This window comes from Melozone crissalis, unplaced genomic scaffold, assembly GCF_028551555.1.
Source record: "Melozone crissalis strain CALT ecotype California unplaced genomic scaffold, PUWL_Pcris_2 ptg000038l_1, whole genome shotgun sequence".
NCBI lineage: Eukaryota > Metazoa > Chordata > Aves > Passeriformes > Passerellidae > Melozone > Melozone crissalis.
Genome location: NW_026535816.1, coordinates 3228248 through 3247801, shown reverse-complemented (window position 1 = coordinate 3247801; position 19554 = coordinate 3228248). Strand labels below are relative to the sequence as shown.

Below are 19554 nucleotides of genomic sequence, written 5' to 3'. Positions count from 1 at the left end.
ATTAATTACTTTATCATACTATATTACTCTATTATATAGAGTAATATAGAGTATTATAACGTATTTATATTTATATATAATTATTATATAGAGTAATATAGTATGATAAAGTAATTATAGTATAGTATATATAATTATATATATTACATAATTAGAGTATGATAAAGTAATTAATAGTATTATAAATAATTTATAATATTGTGTATTACTCCATATAATAGAGTAATATAGCATTATAAATACTTTATAGTATTCTATATTACTCTATATAATACTATATCGCACTACATTACATTACATCTAAGCTGAATCTGCCAAGCCCTCACTGTGCTCACAGTGCCCAGAATCCCGTGGCTGTCACCCACAGTCCCCACACACACACCTGGCCCTGACAGGCCGAGGGAACAGAACACCCTCACTGTGGGTGAACAATGCCCACACTGCATTCTGCTGTGGCACAACACGGGCACGGCCAGTGAGACAAGCACTGTTTTCCCCGCTCTGAGGCTCAGAGGATGCGGATCCCAGAACCCCTGGCAGAAGGACAGCGCCTGCTCTCCCGCGGCGGCGGTGCCGTACCTGTACATGAAGGGCGCGACGGTGGCGGTGTTGGGGTGGCTGTACTGCGCCTGGGGCTGAGGTAGCTGCACGCTGACGGTGTTGCTGCCCGTGGTGTGCGTGCTCACCGCGGGCCCGTTCGCGGCCTGGCTGCTGCCGCTGCCCTGCGGGCCCCCCGCGCCCTTGCCCTCGGAGGAGGCCAGGCTGGACGAGGAGCTGGAGTGGCGGCCGTCCAGCTGGGACTTCTGATGGGACGGCCCCGCGCCGGCCTTCCCGCCACGGCTCCGCTCGCCTTCCTTGGCAGCAACGGCGGCACTTGAGGATTTCCCTGTGGTGTTTTTCATTCCTGGTTTTGGTATTCCGCTGTGCGAAGGGGCAGAGGCCTCCTTCTTGGCACTGTTCAGCTTCCCTCCTTTAGGGATAAAGCTCGCGATCTTGGAGGACTTTTTTGGCATCTCTGCTGTTGTTGTTAGTGCTGTCTGTTCTTCTTTAGGTTCCTCCTTCAGCTCCAGCTTCTCGGTGATGGATGTTCTCTTTGTAATGTCCTTGCTTTTATCCTTTTCTTTCTCTTTTTGTTTCTCTTTCTCCTTCTCATTACCCTTTGGAGAACTTTTCTTATTAGTGAGCGCGCGGCTGAAAGTCCTTTGTGCGATTCCCTTGAGTGCAATTTTGGGGCTGCTGGACATGGATCCCGGGTTGTTCACATTCTGGCTGGTGGCATCGATCTCTTCGCTCTCCTCACAGCTCAGGAGTGCCTCCAGCTTTTCGCAGCTGTTGTCCCGAGAGCCCGGACACTCAGGCGTGGTCCCGGACACTCCTGCCTTGGAACCCCCCTTGCTGTTGAAGAGTTTCAGCTTTTCCAGCATGGACTTCTGAGCGTTGGGAGCTGCCTTGGCGATCTCCGAGGGAGGCTTGGGAGGCTCTGCTGGCGGCTGCTTCACGGACAGCATGGAAGACGTCGCTGTGTGCTTGGCGCTGAGGGACTTGCTGCGCCAAGGTTTAATAGCAGAGCTGGGCTGAGGGATGGCTGAGGAGTTATTGCAAGGAACAGCACTGCCGCAGCTCTGAGCCGAGGATGAGACATTTTCATTCATTCCTGTGGGCTGGGAGGCCGTGCTGTCTGCAGGCTCTGGGAAAAAAACACAGAAAACAACCCAATAAATCAACATGGTAGTACCTGGTATTAGAGCTGCTGTGAGATTCTTTCTGTAATTAAACATCAAGAATTTCACACTGATAACATTAAAAAGACATGTCGGTATTTTCAATATCAGTGAAGCTCAGAGAAAATAAAAGCCAGCTTTCTTTTCCTACCCAGCAGAGCAGCAATGAGCTCCTACTGTATAATTTACATTTACTTGCTGTTTCAAGAAAAAGAAGGAAGAAAAGGAATCTCTTCCAATTCAAACCAAAATGTGTTCTGCAATGTGCTCTCCCTTATTAAGTCCACAATACGTTTTCATTAGCAAAAACACAGCACTATTTTGTAACTAAGGGTTCCCTCTGTTTTTGGCAAAATACTCGCAGTCCAAGTTCGATTCTTAGAAAAACCTCAAATGTAAAAAAATGCAGGAGTAAGGAAAAAAGTAAAACTCAAGTCCTTTCAGTTATTAGGGGTGGGGGTGGTAATATCTTCACAATGCAAAGGTAGAAGAAAACTCCACGTACAAAAATAAAACCAATTGTACCCTTTTGTAAAGAACCTAAATTAAGTACTACCACATATCCTAGTACAGCTGTAAGAGAAACTTGTGGCAGTAACTATACCGCCCTCCCCCACAGAGAAAACAAATCTATTATTTAGTTAGTTCCTCCTAATGTCATTTGTTCTTATTAAGAAATTAGTTCCGAGCCTAAAGAGAGCTTGAAAAATCACACTCACCTACCAGTGGCCACTTCTCCTCTGAATCAGTTCCTCTTTGCAGAGTTTCCCTTTTGGAGATGTTACTCTCTCAATTATCACAAATATGTTTTCTGTTAAACTGCTCATGTTTCCAATTAAACTTTGTCATCTGTGTCTGTTCGCCTGCCCAGCAGCCTGCTGGGGATTAACGGCTCTTACCTATATTTCCCTGCCCTCTAGCACGAAAGTAAACTGTGTACAGAGCTGCATTTTTTTAATTCAAAAATCAACAGCAGCGGAGAGCGTGCGTTCTCGGAGGCAGGAGAGCCCTGTGAATCCAGCCCTGTAAATCACGAGCTGCTGCAGCCACACAGGGACTGTTTTACTTCACTTTCAGTTGCTCAGTGAAGATACGGCTCTGTTAACCTCCCTCCTCTGATCCAAACCAGATCTACTGAAGATTTCAGTCACATACATCTTCCTGACTTAGCACAGAATTGAGTTTCTAACAGCATTAGAGACTCCTCAATAATAAACTCAGCCATTTCATTCACATGGTTATGGACAAAGTGAAATAGCAGGAACTAATGATACTTTTAAAACTATTACTGAAGCCAGAAGGTTTCCACGACTCTTAATCAGTAACTAACTATTATACTGGCTGGTTTTGCTAGTCCTTTTCCTATGGCCAAGTACCCACATGGAGCTGGAAGGAATCAGGAGCTGGGTTACAGACACAGACAGGACTTATGCTGCTTTTAAGCTTGTGCCAGCCTGCTGACTTCCAGGGTATTGCTCCTGTGTGACACAGAAGGAAAATCAAGCCACCAAATATCTCAAACAGTGATATCTGGCCTCTTGCTGCTCTGCTCAAGCCTGCTGAATTTAACCCAATGTGTTAAGGAGGACCAGAAAGATAATGGCACAGGAATCAGAGAATCATCAAGGTTGGAAAAGACAACCAAGATCGAGTCCAGCCACTAACACCAGAGAGCCAAGCCCACCACTCACCCACACCCTAAGCACCACACCTACGCCTTTCCTTGAGCCCTTCCAGGGATTCCCCCCCTGTGGGAGGAGTGCCATGCCCTGACACAGTGCCCTGACAGTCACAGGAAGGTGACAAGCTCTTCACAAGCTGCCAGCAGAGCTCCTCACTCTGCTTTCAGAAGCTGCACCACTGCTCTTTCCTTGCTGCCTCTTACCATACACTGCTGCTTTGTTTTTGTTTTCATTTCCTGAAGTCCTCCTGCTCATCACAGTCTACTTCCCATCCCCACACCGCACCAGGCTCCTTTTGCTAACTCAGAACAAGCAAGCCTTTGTCTCAGCCTGCCTTCCACAGACGACGTCCAGCAATGAAGTGAAAGCTTCATGAAAATCCCAACTGTGCACATTGTACAGTTAATTTGTACAGATTATTTTTTTAAATAGTACTAGCCCATCTCAATATTGAGATATTGCTATAGGAACTGGAGATTGACAGTACTTTCAACACTAATTTCCTAATCCACGTCTTCTGGCCTCATCATGCTAAACAAATCCCAGCACAAAGAACAGCCATGCCCAGAAATCATCATAGCTGCCTGGGATCCATGAACGTGCCTGGGATGGATTTACAACCAGGTCCTGGGAGGGACCAATGTACTGATCACTATGGGCAGGGAAGCCTTCACTTGCTCAGAAAAACAGGACTGGGGCAATAGAAGGGTGACAAAATAAAAATGACCAGTAAGGCTGTGTCTATAGAAGAGCTGGTTGTACACCCTGTTAGTACAACAAATGCAGGCACAAAAACTCAGCTGGTGGTCTGAGTATATATATATATTTCTTAGGAAAGAAATCTGCCTTCTCAAACAGGTACTTCACACCAGTGTGAGAACAATGCAGGAAATGAGGTATGGGCTGGACAAAGGCAGTCTGCACTGCCCAGCACTCAGAGCCACACAAAGCCACTGCCCTGGGACAGCAGGGAGCTGAGAGCCAGGCCCATGGCCTGGCTGGGGAGCCTGACCCTGTCCCAGACCCTGAGCTGGCTCTGGGGTCACTGCACAGCACTGAGGCACCCATCCCACAGGGCTCTGAAAGCTGCACAGCCTCCTCCTGCCAGTGAAGGGAAGGGGCTGCTTCGTCTGGGACCCCAACTACATCCCAACAGCACAGATGAATGCTCCAGTTCACAGACCTCTGGGAAAAGATGCTTGGCTTGGGTCAAGTGAAATGCCTTGTTTTCCAAATCCCAAAGCATTGCTCAAAATTTATTTCCCAGCAAAATCCAGAACTTTTCAATTTCTCTTTTTTTTAAATTATTTTTTAATGTTTTCAGGAAATCTATTTATTTATTAATGTTTGGTCACTGACTAAAGTATGTTTTCCCCAGTTTATCTGTTTATAAACACAACGCTCCCTTTGTCCCAACGCCCCCACACCCACCCTCCTGTCTGGAAGTGAATTTTGCTCCTGTTGCCAGTGGCGTAGGAGGAGCACAGTGCAGCTCCATTTACAAACATGTCAGAGACACCAGAATTAGGACAATACTATGACTGTGACATTAAAAAAATAGAATATATTGCATTAAAATAGAATTAAATAGACATTAAAAATAGAATATATAATGTTTTCCACAAAGTGAATTCTGTGAATACTGGATGCTATGCACCTGAAATGAATAAACAATATTCACAAAGTCTACAGTTAAGCAGCAGATCTTTGGGAAAGGAAAGAAGGTACTTTCTTACACAGCTGTGGTGGATTTTGATTTGTACTTGGGTCAAGTACAGTGAAACTAGAAATTGACCATCCTCAAGGGATTTGTTACATGGCACTACGCACAGTTACTGCAAGAAATAAAAGGTTCACCCCAAAACACATGAAAAATTGCTCCAGCTTAAGAAAACTTCAGTTTTTCAGACTCTCTGTTTCTTCCTTACGAACAAGTGCTGGCTCTTTTACTCCTCTGGCCAAGTTTGGTAAGCAAAAGGAGTTCTGCTGCCAGAATGCAGCTTCAAATGCTGGGTTTCCTAATGAAGCACAGCATCAATTCGTGCAGCACACATCAGCATGCAGAGGGGAAAGTTTTATTCAGCATAGCATAGACCCTTCTTTCATGAAAAGGGGAGCAGGTTTCATGCATTCAGTTAATAAGCTTATTATTTCCCATGTGTTCCTTTGTGAGGGAGGTATTTTCTTTCTTCAGCAACCTGCATTAACTAAAACTGACTATAAAAGAAATGTTTTCAAACTCAAGCTACAGTCTACAATAAATAATGATCACTTTCCTCTTTTCAAAGTCAAATCTTGGCCTGAAATCTATTTTGTTCCTAGTGTTCCTGTTAAAAAAGATGTTGGTGGTCCAGTTCCAATGCCAATACACACTGTAGCATGGGTAAATCTGATTTCAGCTGTTCCTGCAAAGACTGACCTGCATCTGCAAACCCACCCGTGTGTGAAGAAGAAAAAAAAGAATCTGAAAGCTTATGATTTAATTCTTCCACAGAAGTCTTTGAGAGCTTATGTTATAATAAGGTCAGGAGAAAATATATGCAATTTCCCATCATTTGTCATGTTCATTCGAAGTAAGTGGACTTTGATTTGCTATAACTGAAAACTTTCAAAATCCATCATTATAAGCATGAAAGGCAACACAGACAAAGGATGTTCTCACAGTTACTCTCCTTAGGAGGGTCAAGAACTTAAAAGCACTTTTTACCCATTTTTGAATGAACAAACTTTTTTTTTTAATTTCACAACTATGAGAAAAGTTCTTATGAAGAGAAATATCTTTTAGTCCAGCCTATAGATTAGATAACAGATGTGAAAGCAAATCCACAACCAGACTGTAATTTAGGAAATAAAAGCAGCTCTGCTCTATGACATTACAGCATCAGAACTGCAGAAACCACTGTGGCAGTTTCATCATTTCCCATCTAGAAGAATAAATGGTGAATCTTGACCCTTCCCACCCACCCACCACAAGACTCTCCTTTAAAGCACTACACATAAACTCCTACAGAGAAGAACTTCTTAGCTGAGTTGTTCTCTTCTTCAATGATCATTTATCAAACCCTCTAAGTATGGAAATGTCTGCATTCCTGCCAGGAGCCAACTATAAAAATCCCAATCTTTCCCTAACCCAAACCACAAGCAGGTGGAGCAGAACATTCCCAACAAGATCGCCCTGGCACTCAGTTCCTCCTCAAAATAAGCACAGCTCTTGTGGCCCACAGAAATTTCCATTTCCATTGTAGCGCTGGGGGAACTGCAGCTGGCTGAGCTGCCACGAGGGGTGGGCATGGCCTCCACCCACAGCATGGCTGAAGCTTTCTGTTCTCTCTTCTATTCTGGACCACAAAAAAACCCAACAGAATTTTTTCTTTTTAAAGCAGAGATTGCCAGATAAGGAAATTCTGTATAACCGGAGAAAAGCCCTGAATAGGGAATATTTTTGCTTTGCTGAGGATGAAACCTTAGAATCATGGCTGGAATTGTATTGGAAGAGACCTTAAAGATCATCTCCCTGCCATGGGCACGAGCACCTCCACTAGACCAGGTTGCTCAGGACCCTTTCTAACTGAGCAGAATTGTTTCCTTCAACTTCTGCCCACTGCTTTTCCCTTTAACAGTGATTAAATTCACTGTAACACAACAGAAAAATTACCTTTACTCCACGACATTGTTCTTCCCTTCCATCATATCTACTTCAGTCCCAGTGCTGTGAACTGTGTGACTCGCACGGCAGTCCAGGCATTCACAGCAATGTGCTCTCTCCCTGAGAGCCCTCCCCAAAGCCCAGGACATGTCAGAAACCCCACTCCCACGTTCCTGCCAAGCTGCCTCCATTCACACAGGGCTCCAGCACATGGAACAAGGCTTCTGCTGTTGGCCAGCTCACTCAGCCAAGGCTCAGCATTTTTGCTGAGGTGAGGGGAAATAAAACTGGAGCACAGGCAGCCCCTTTTCTCATTGTCTCACCATAACCAACTAAGACATTTGAATTCCTTGTTGTTTTTGTTTAGCTACTGTAAAATTCAAAATGCTGTTGACATGAATGCCTAAAAAAGGCTGGAGGGACCTCTATTGAGCACATACCAGTTAGATGATCATAAACATAACGAAACCAAGTTTACTGGCCATTCAAAACAAGTTGCACTCTCCATTTTACACTAGACAAATACCATTCTTGCTCATTCTTCTCCATTTCCTTCTGACTATTTGTACAATTTAATCCCCCAAGACTTCTCATAACAGACTTATTCAAAGGCATTAATGAATTCCAGGCAGGAAGCTGTTATGGAGTCTTTCATTAGACTTGATCCTTCAAGTGGACTGTAAGTACAGTTAGCAGCTTGTTCTGACACATCTCTCTTGCAGGGTGTATGAAACAGGCACTATGAAAATCAGTGGGCTGAGAACTGCAGTCAGGAAATATTGCCCATTTGTATAAAACCAAATGACAGACACAAACTGCAATCTATGGTGGGGTCCTCCTCCTTTCAGCTCTCTGCTGCCAGTCCCAGATTCTTCAGGAATATTTGGTTATGGATGAGGGACAGGTAAAGGCTCAGTAGAGAAGGCACAAATGGAAGGGCCCAGGGAGGCTGGAAGTGCTCCTACCCAAGGAGAAGGGGCTCCTACAGAGGTGGCAGAAACATGCTGGCACTTGGGCAAGTCTGGGCTGTAGCACCACTGCTCTTTCCTCTCCCATGATTTAATAGTGAACCTTTGCTTCCATGGCTGGTTTTCTGGCACACTGCACCACAATAAATTTATGAGAAATTGTAAATATTTATTTTAAAAGGAAACATGTAGGCACTGCAAAGGCCATGAAATGCTGGACCAGCTCTTCAGCTGGTATAAATTAAGGTGGTTCCACCACCTCCAAGGCAGCTATGCAGATGTACACTGGGCAAGAAGATGCTTCTCAAGGTTAAATTTCACTTCAAAGCTCAGGATCTTTATCATCATGAACTGTACTGTTAAGAACATGTCACTGGCTAATATTTTTAGGGTATTTTTTTCTCTGAAACTTCGTTTAAGTACATTTTTGCCTCATTTAATGTATTTCTAAAGCTTATACCAACTATGTTCAAAGTCCTGTGGTCTTGTAAAGCTCCACTTCAGCCATGATTAAGCCTTAAGCCAGGCTTTGTCAAGGTAGAAGAGGACATATTTTTAAATGCCAGGTTCAGCCAGCTGAACAGTTGTAAAATTAAGCACAAATATGATTCACTGCAGACTCACATCTTGCCCTATAAACATGCCATGCTGCTTGCTATTTCCTGGCTGTCTTTAAGCTGTTTGATGGGCACACACCCAACATGAATATGTCACTGAGGATTTACTGAGATGAGCCAATCTTTCAAAAGCATCCTTGATTAGAAAAGTGAAAGGGTGCAAACCATACCCCAGGACACACATATCTCTCAGCTGGCCAAAGATGAGAATTTTGTTTGACACTAATGGCTCTTACAAGGGTCACCTTCTGACACAAGGCAGGAGCCTCACGTCAGGGGAACTTCTCAGCATTAATACATTTGGTAGATTGGAGAAATAAACTTGAGACAGTGAGACTTCATTCACTGAGGCTGAATGAAGAGGTGTGTGCTGAGAAAGAAGAAACTGAATGCCTAAATGTAAAAGGTCAAACAATAACTGTGCAACTTCACTGCAGCAAAAGGAGTCCCAGCAGAATGCAGCTGATATAAAGGAAAGATCAAAACAAGCATGGAAACAAATTTGTAGATGCTGTTGCTACAGGGGAGTTTTCTTTTTAATGGATGAACTAAAATCTCTTTAAAATAAATCAAAAATAGCAAAATTTCTACAACATATCTGCACAGGCCATCACGTCCAAGAGGGAACACCAGATTTCCACAGTGTTCAAGAATTCTGCTTTTAGGAAGGACACTCAAACTTCTGCACTTCTGCAGCTGCACACTCCATAATGCGGCACTAAAGGAATACAAATGTATTCAGAAATGCTTTAGGAGCATCACATCTGGAATCAGAGGTTTGGAGAATCATAGGATAGAAGACAAAGGACATAACCACTCCATGCTGTACAGCAGCAAAATAAGGCATCGGGTGGAGTGCTGTGTCCAGCTCCAGCACCCCTCTAAAGGAGACTAACAGACTGCAAAAGGGCCAGTAGAGACCATCCAGACATAAAAGAGATTTATCGCATTAAAGGGATTTATCACAAGGAACCTATAAGAAAAAGGATGGAGTAGTAAAGATTGCTTAGTCTACAAGAGAAAAGGCTGAAGGGAGACATTTTAAGCCTTCAAATACATGAAGACTTACAAACATGACAGGGATCAAGGAAGAGCAAAACCATCCTTATTTTTAGCCAGACAGAATGGTTTTATGTGCATGTTTTTAACAGCTACTTTTAAGACCAAATGGACACTGGAAGGGGTACAGTGGAAGAGATGGTCACACCCCTGTCAGGAGACGTTTCAGAACAGACTTGTGAGCACCTGTCAGCTGGCTGAATCTGGCATTTAAAAATATGTCATCCTCTACCTAAACAAAGCCTGGCTGAAGGCTTAATCATGGCTGGAGTGGAGCCTTACAAAGCACAGGACTTTGAACATAGTTGGCATAAGCTTTAGAAATTCATAAAACAATGAAAAAATTTTTTCTACATGGATACAGTTGATTGTTCTTCAGAGCTGGAGCACAGACTCCCCATGTTCTTTACAGAAGCAATTCTACAAATATTTAGTGTAAGCTGCAAACTTGTGAAAATTTTAAGCAGAGTTCTTTAAACAGAGCGTGAGCCAGGAGCCATATCTCTACTTCCCAGTTATGACTCACGAAAAGAACGTACCAGGTTCCTCAGCACGCTGTTCAGATAACCTCACAGTCCTTCCTTTCTCTCTGTGTTTTTGTTTTTACTCTTGCATCATCAAATTCATGATCACTGTACTACACCCAAGGCAAAACAAATCGCCCTGAGCATTTTGTAAATATCTTCAATGTACACTGTGTTTATAAAAGTGGATAGGGTTACTCCAGCATCTGCTTTTGGCAATGCACACAGCAGAACAACAGAATAGCACCCATTGCTCTGGTAATGGATTTATTGAGACAATTCCTGTAAATTTATTTTACATGTCAGACTTACAGGGAAAACCCCTGGTCAATAAAACCAGAGCATCTCTTGGATGCCAGAACAGAGGAGCACAGAGGCAGCACCCTAAACACTAAGCAGAAGTCCAATCATTCAGAACATCAAATATTTCATCTCATTTTACATAAAGCTACAAAAGAAGACTTGTCCTCCATTTTAATGTGCTTGAATGAAAGATTTTTCTTTCAGGTAAATTTTCCAGATCATTTATGTTGATCTTAACGACAAAAGGGCTCAGTAATTTCTGAGCCAAAATTGGAACCTCTGTCTGAACACCAGCTCTGGGCAAATATTAAATTTTGACTCATTATGTCTGATTTAATCTCTTTCAATGGCTAAACACCCTCATTCTTGAAATTTCTATCCAATTTGTGGTCTTAATTGGGCTAATATCAAATTCCTGAGAAATGGATACCCACATACTATCTGTTGAGATAAGGAAGAATTGTTATTGCTATAAATGTCACTGCAGGTATCTTGTAAGTAAAAAGGGAACCTTGTAACCTTTCTTTTAGACAAAGAACATAAATTAACCCTTCAAGTACCGAACAGCAAAAGAGAAATTCCAAAGCCCTGTTTATGCAGAGCTCTGTTTTATCAGCATCCCTCTGTTCCGAAGCCCATTTGAAGACTACTGAATGTCTCAGCCTTCAAGCCATTACCCACAAGAACTCCGAGTTTCCATCTCCTTATACACATTTCTCGCCTTGCTTTACACAAAGATGAGTTTTTCCTCTCAGTTGCTAAAGTAGCCTTTTTCAATTGAATCTGATGGTTTGACATGATCCAAATCTGCCATTTTAAATGACCTTAAGCAATGCTGAGCTCAAGACAAGCTCAGTATCACACAGAACCAAGTCATGGGAGTGTATTGTCATGCATTTTTATATCAGTACAGGATTGAATATGAAACATTTTTATCATCAGCAGTAGAAATTCCAATGGCTCATTTCCAGCTGTAGGATTTTCTACTCTTTCACAAGAGGGCATTAACAGAAATGAAAATGGATTTCCTAGTGCAGCTGACATGGGAGACACTGACTTAACTCTGGAGAGCGTTTCCTGCTGCAGCTCTGACAGATCTGCCATGGCCTCTGGCACTGTGCCCTTGAACCTGGTGCCCTGGCCTCCTGAACCTGATCAATACAGCTGCCCACAGAGCCTCTGAGCACACCTGTGGCATGTGCAACCATACACCAGCCTGCTTCCTGCAGCGGGGCTGGCATCGCCTTGCTAACGTTTCACTCATGGCAGCCAGTCCTATGTTCATAACATGAAGTTCAAAAGAGGAAAGAAACTCCTTAACTCTCCTTCAAAATGCCTTAATAACTCTTCCTATTTCAGCAGTTTACACTTGAGAAAAAATTTAGAAGGAAATAATATTTATAGGTATCAAAACGTGGTAACCAGTGTAGGTCACAAGCAGCCTGTGGAGATGTTCCTCCCAAGCTCCACCAAAAGCAGGAGTTGGGCATGGCCTGGGGAACCTGAGGTGGGGTTATCCAGGGCCCTGCCAAGGCAAGTCCTGAATGCTTCCAAACAAGTGAAATCCCACCCCTTCTCTGGACAAACTTCTCCAATGATTTATTCTTCTCATATTCTTCTTCATTCCTGTTTCCAGGCTTTTGATTTCCCCTAAAGGAACGTGTGCCCCTCGAACTGTCACCACACATCCTCGTGAACATAGTGACGACCCCTCACATAGTAAAAGGCAGTTATTAAATACACAGTGCTCCAAGTTAAAAAGGTACACAGAAAAGGAGGGAAGGGAAAGGGAAAGGGAAAGGGAATTTCAAGGAAAGGAAAGGAAAGGAAATTTCAAGGAAAGGAAATTTCAAGGAAATTTCAAGGAAAGGAAAGGAATTTGCAAGGAAAGGAAATTGCAAGGAAAGGAAAGGAAAGGAAATTTCAAGGAAAGGAAATTTCAAGGAAAGGAAAGGAAATTTCAAGGAAATGGAAATGGAAAGGAAAGGAAAGGAAATGAAAGGAAAGGTGAGAGGAACACATACTTTTCTTATCTCCTGCCATGAAAACAGTTATTTATTTCTCCTCACTGTCTGAATCTGTAGGCATGTATTCTTGGGTTTTTTCCTTTTTCTGATGCTATCTAAGAGAAACCTGACATCAACCTACCTTCTTTATAAACCTGAGTAACAACCATTTCCTTTGATCTCAAGCAGAAATGGGCAAAGTCTGGTAATACGGTTTTTTTTCTACTGAGATTTCATTTAACATTCAATCCACAGGAATATTGTAATTTTTCCCACAGATGTCTACTGCCCTCTGTAGGATTATTTCAAATAAAATATACTGTATCACATCATCAGCATGGTAGAGGTGGCTTATTAAGTTGGTATCTCTTACAGCTTCATAATTTCACTGATTTTGTAGATTTGACACAAGTAACAAGCAGAATATTCCCAGCCAACAGCATCAGACATTAGAGACTGCAAAACGCAAGCTGAGTGCCTGCAGAACAGAGAGGACAATGGGTGTATGAGGGTGTTCAGGGCTGGCCAAAACTCCCCACCATTCTGCAGAACTCAGGCTGCTTTCAGAGCACGTCTGAAGAGACTCTGCTGTGTGCAAGCAAAACACTGACACAAACTCGGGAGAAAACCTACTGTACCCAAGTCTTTACTGAAGCTGTAGGTTTCAACAGATTTAAGTTTCCTTCCTGATGTCACCTAGGATGCAGTTCTGGTCCTCACTGCCATGCATAAAATAGATTAATGTATGCTAAATTGCATATGGATTTTTGCATCCCATTTGCAAATCAGATTTTGGCTGTATTTTATCTGGTGATCCTGTCAGACAATTAGAAAGATGTGGTAATGAGGAGCCTCAAAGCAACTGCTAACTGCACACAGGCATTGAAATGCAATGTTCATTTGCTTCTCTACATTCATTAGAAAAGTTCTGGATGACCTAGATGAGTTCAGCAGTGACACGGGAAGTGTCTGATGCCTTCCATGCCACAGGAGACCTGTGGTGTTCACGGACATCAAAGGACAAGGAAGCAAACCAAAGCTATTCCTACATAAGCATGGGCTAAGGAATTCTGACCATTCAGAAGAGAATCGGCTCCTGTTGTATGAAGGGATTAGGATGACGTAAAAAACCCCAAAACCCACAAGCCTAAGTGCTCAATTCCCCACAAGACAAAAATGCAATTAAGACTTTAATGGCATTTTTCTTTAAAAAAAAGCCTGCAACACCAATTACACACATATAAAAATATCGTCTCTGGAATGTATCTGCAACTATAAAGGGCTAATCACGATGACAATAAATAAAAAACCATACTACAGCATGTTATCATTTTATGATGTGAGGAATGAGGATCCTGAAATTCCTGTGAGTTCAGGTGAATTCCCTATAAAAGAGGAATTTGCATATAAACTGAGGCTGTAACTCCAAAAAGCAAGCTAAAGCTATCAGGCCCTAACCTCAGAGAAGGACTGAACCAGGTGTCTGAGTGATCCTTTCTAGAGAACACTTTTCTCCATATATTGGAAGTGGTGTCAGACAGCACGTGGAGACTGAGGTCAGCTGTGGGGAAGAGAAGATTTGCATCTCTTTCCACGTTCCTTTGCTAAGAGCACGCGCGCACCTCACGCCAAACACGTGCATCCATCCAAGAACCTCACCTTTTTCTGCAATGGTGCAATGATTTTTGATATTACACAAATCCCTTCCCAAGTTTTCTAGGAAATCAGTGGTCTCATCAGTAACTGATTTACAGAATCTTCTGAATAATCTGGGTTATTTATTTCCCAGTAGTTGGCTGTTCTTCCATGCTCCATTTGCTGTCCTTTTCCTTTCTGATGAATTCTGTTTCAATTAATGCACTTTCATTGCCACAAGCCACAGACCAATGACTAACAAGACAATTTGCACTCAGAGGGAAAGGCCACAGATTAATAAAAGCTAAAAATTACAACCTACTTTTTGTAAGAAATTATTCAAATACTGAAGGCCACCTTCTATCACAAAGTGACCAACCATGCCAAAAGAGGCTGAGTTTTATTTCTGCCATTTCCTTCCTCAAAAACACAACGGAGCACGCACTAGGTAAAGAGACGAAAACTTACCAAGCCTGGCACACAGCACAGTCATCTAAGTCTCATTTTCAAAAAGGCAAAACACAGGATATGGGTCAGAAAACCTGAATTGTCCTAGCACTTTGACAACAAACTTTGCCTGGCAATGTTACAATTAACTTCAAAATAAGCCAAAATTTTGTCAAACCAATTGCTTTTGTTTCTCATGGATGTAGGCCAACTTTGTGTCATGATTATACTTTTAAGAAAAGTTCAAGTTCAACTTTACATGAGCCTTTTTTTTTTTTAAAGACCATAATTTATGACTGGAAATTTTGACCAGAGCAAAATTCTGAGTAGTTAATGCAACTTATGTAGATTGTCAGCCTAAGAGCCAGCCTTGTTTCCTTCAGTCATTTGTAACATTTGTAGGAAGCAGTTCATCTCATGTGCTTCTTCAGCAACCAGTTTATCTTTCTCAGGAGATGAATTACAGTGAGGAATGAGGGTTCCCAGAACTGACTGTATAAAAGCAGTTGATATTTAAGTTAGTTGACAAATTATTGTTATTTCTCTGTATGCATAAGGATTTCTTTCTTTATTTTTCTTTTCTGAAGACTAAAACCAGTACTTCACCTTCCTTATTAAGTAATCTTGGTTAACTGAGAAAACAGCTAAAATAGATGGAGGTCCTCTCCTGCCTGCAGCATAACCTCACACATCCCATATGGAGCAGGGACCATCCGGCCACCCAGCCCATGTGCAGGACAAAACAAATCCCACTCACCTCTCCCCAGCCCAGTGCTTGGGGACATGAGCACAAGAATATTCACAGAAGGACAAAGAAAGAGGCTGGGAAGACATTACACAGGAAAACAAGGTTTCTACTGCTCACACTAAAAGCTGTTAGCGTGTTCTTTGAACTGAAAGCCAGACCTAACTCAGGTTTAGAGACAATTATTACATGCTGATGTTACAGTTAAATCATTACTGTTTACACAGTGTACCATTCCAAAAGAATACACATTGATTTACCAATGTGTATTGCTAAATTATTAGCTTATTATGCTAATACATTAATCTGTAATATAATTATATTAGGCAGAGGTGAATTTTATTTTTCTGTTATACAAAACATGAGCAGGGTGCTTCAGAATGTCCTTGGACAACGCTGAGGGTCCTCCACTGCCACCACACCTTTTTTGGGGTAACATTGCCAAACCTACTGACAGGCAGCCCTCGGATAACAATTTCCAGAGAAGGAAGAGCAGAGTTTCCTGGAAAGAGCCAAGCATGGGAGCTACAGAGCAGCTGACCCAGAGCAGTGCTGCTCCCTGGAGCACGGTGCTCAGCACAGTTATCAGAGCCTCTGCACCGCCAGCCAGGAGACACGAGCCTGAGGCTGCCACTGTCAAGCGAGCGCAGGGAGCCCGTGCTGAGGCCCAGAGCTGGCTCCTCTGTCAGCAGAGTGACTTTGGGAACGTGGGATTTGCTGCCAGCCCACGCTGACAGTCTGGCTGTGCCAGGCTGGAGAGATGCGCTCAGCCCTCACCAGCCGCAGCCCCCAGCCCCGCTCTGAGCTGCCAACCGAGGCTAATGAATGCTGGCAGGTCACTGAATTAGTGAATGGACACAAAGTCAGGAAATGTCATTCAAAAAAGCTCTGCCTCACACACAGCATGGCTCTGAGTGTTCCTGATGTGCTGCCACAGACATCACTTCACTGCAACGTTCATAAAACATGTTCCTGAACTCACATACAACACTAGATGATTCCTGAAATCAGACTGGAATTGTGTCATTTTGTCTCTTACAGGATAGTCCACAATAGTAATGGGAATGAAAGCAAATTGTACTACTTATCATACAAAACCTTTGCAGAAATCTTTAGCGGTCATTCTTCATTCTTGTCAAACTAATCATCAAAATGCCTTGTTTTATGATTAATTCCTTCCCCCTTATCTGTGCTTGAAGCAAAATGAAAAAACATGGTTCACCAGTGCCAGCACATTTTAAAGTTATGTTTTTGGATGTACCTTCAGGACAGCAAGTCACAACTTCAGATATATTAAAGGAGGACTATACTTTTTTCAAGAAGAGACAGCTGGCTTTTGGATTACAGCTGTCATATTTACAACACACAACTTCAAGACAGACTTAAATCCAATCTCCTCCGAATTGAAGCCATCATTAAGAACAATCCAAGTTGCTAATTGCTTACCTTTGTCACTGCTGCTGGTTGGGGCTGGGGGGAGAAGGCCAGGCTTGGATTTGTCGTAGTTGTTGAAGCTCTGGCTGCGTCGGTTGTTGGCACTGATGGCACCACGAGCTTTGGCCTCGCTGCCCGCAGCGGACACCCTCATGGTGGGACCTGGGAGTCTGCTGGGACAATTTACAGCAGCTTTAGGCACAGGGGAAAAGCACTCTGGGCAAGAAACCATGGGGCACCATGCACAAGCTGAAAATGAAAGCATCAACAGCACAAGTGTAGGCTCATAAGGGCATTTCTACTTCTGTAAGAACAAATCAAAGGATCGTCTTGGGTGAAAATTGTATGGCAAACAAGCTGCAGTCTGAAGTGTTTTACACCAGAAAAAAAGCCCTGAGACAAAATTAACAGTCACCTGCCATAAGTCTGGTGAATCAGAAATAGCTGCAGGTAAATTCAGGGGGGCAATACCACTGGCAAAAGGTTAACACTAAGTGAGACATTACTGCTGTTAAACCGGATTGCCGGACACTTCATCACATGCTGGCCACATAAAGGCTACCCTTATTTCAGAAATACCAATGAGATGGAACTTGGCAGCCTTTTTCCCTCTAGAGAAGCACATCACATCTCTGCCCTGACAGAGCCACAAAGCTCAGCAGCCAAGCCCAGCAGGACTTTAACCTGATTTAATTATTTGAGCCTATATAAATCACACACAGCTTCAGTACCCTCTCCTAGAGTGACCACATTATCAGCAAGCTGGTATTAGCCTCAGGTTTAAACTGGGCATCTGCCTCTTCCAGCACTCTCTCACCATAGCCTGTACTTACCAGATAAGGCTGATCAACTAGGAAAAAAAACGTAGTTATTCTGGAGTAAGTCAACAAACTTTAATGCTTTTCAGGCAAAAAAGAAGGTGGAAGACTTCCCTGAAAAGCCCAACAGAATCAGGAAAGCCACTGGCATCACATCTCAGAACACTTCAAAGCCAACACTCACACACAGAATCTTTTTAAATCTTCTTCATGTAAAATACAAAAATCTATTCAAATAACTTGTGTCATTAATAAAGTAAAAGGAAGAACTCCCAGTTGTCAGAGAAAGTGGGGATGCAACTGGCCAAATCACCATTGTGCCTCTAAAAGGAGGAAGAGAAGCCAGGAAGGAACCTGGCACGGCTTCCTAAATAAACTGATTTATCCAGGACCAGTGAAGAAACAGAAAATATGAAAAGAAACATGGAGAAAAAGCCAAAATGTCAGCAGCTGCATGCACATGCTTTCAAAGCTCAAAAGAGTCCAAGACATGAGGGCATCATTCAAATACAAACCCAGAAATTAATTTACAAGCTCAAACCACCACAGATTCAGCACAGCACATCATGGTTCTGAGGTTGACTTTTAGACCAGTCTAAAATTATCCAGCACTTTTTCCAGCACTGGGGGGTGCTAAAAAGTTGTCCATACTCATCATTGCAGCAAAGGGTCCCTGAGAAAACCCCAGAAGAGCTCCATCCACTGCAGAGGAGACCGCAGGGGAAGGAGCTGAGGGCAACCAGTGACAAATAAAACTTTTTGAGAAAGTCACCAAGACAAGGAAGTCCATGAAAAGCTCATTTGGTTTGACAGTTTTTCTACAAGGCACCTCAGCCCAAAGCTGCCCCCCGTTTGGAAACCCTGAGTGTGGGGCACCCACCCCAGGATGGCTGCGAGGGCCCTGCATAGGAAGGGACAATCTTCCTCTATGATGGATGAGAAAAGGCTCCCCACACACATCCACACAGGTTTTGCAAAGCTGTCACATTTTAAAGTAAACAAAGCTCCTCAAACCATGTGAGCACTTAACAAGTGACAGGTTTTCCATCTGAGTCAGCATTGTCACTGCCAATAAAAACACACCAAGAATAAAAAACCCACGTGCAAGAGCACTCTTGAAGATATCCTTTCTCTTTTTCCCCCCCCACTGTAGTTTAACCAACTGCTTTTAAGCCCCTGCTTTTGGTATTAGGTCAAGATACTTGACAAGATACTTTTCACATGTCTGTGAAATCTAAGGAAAAAATCAGTTTCAGGGAGACACTTCCTAGAGGAGGTACTGAGCTTGGAGAGCACTCTTTTACTACCCTTCAGCACCTCTGTTAAGCAAACATGAGCTGTCAAGCCATAATTAAGATCAAGGAAGAACATGAAAAGAAAATGCAGAACTTTTTAACAGGGATTATTCTGCAGAGATTCACTGTTATCATACAAGAAATAAGACGTGGGAAATAAATCGAAATTATACAGCAGAAAAAACAATCTATACAAACTGAATAAAGATCATAGCCTATAGGCTCACAAGCTTAGCAAAAATGGTATGGGGTATAATTTACCAATGTAAAACTATATTCTAGTCAAACATTTACATATGATAGTAAAATAGCAAGATTATCACCCAGATTAATAAGCACAGCAACCCTCAGGATCACTGAGATGAGATGGACGGATGAGCTGGCATGCACCCATGCTGGGGCCCAGGCAGAAAGGGACTGCAGGGCCCTGATCCCCTGCAGGGGCTGGGTGTGAGAGCACGGGGACAGCAGGAGCCACACGTGCTCTGGGGCTCACAGCATGCAGGGGACACTCTCCCCACACGAGGAGATCCTTAAGGTCATTCCCAATCCAAAACATTCTCCGATTCTATGATTTCGATAATGCAGGTCAAAATATAATTCATACAGCGGGGCGAGAACTCCCAGAACCATGTTTTGTTCTCAAAAGCAAAA

The 19554-nt window shown here is 42.9% G+C and overlaps 1 protein-coding gene across 3 annotated transcripts in view; it reads right to left on the bottom strand.

The window, feature by feature from the left end:
* Nucleotides 1-19554, bottom strand: part of NAV2 (neuron navigator 2) — a 369470-nt gene that overhangs the window by 103833 nt on the left and 246083 nt on the right. For all 3 annotated transcript variants that reach the window (XM_054283739.1, XM_054283737.1, XM_054283738.1), the window contains 2 exons: nucleotides 16800-16957; nucleotides 580-1687 (listed from right to left, as the gene is read on the bottom strand). In XM_054283739.1, the coding sequence (XP_054139714.1) occupies nucleotides 580-1687; nucleotides 16800-16957 (1266 nt within the window). The remainder of the gene's footprint in view (nucleotides 1-579; nucleotides 1688-16799; nucleotides 16958-19554) is intronic.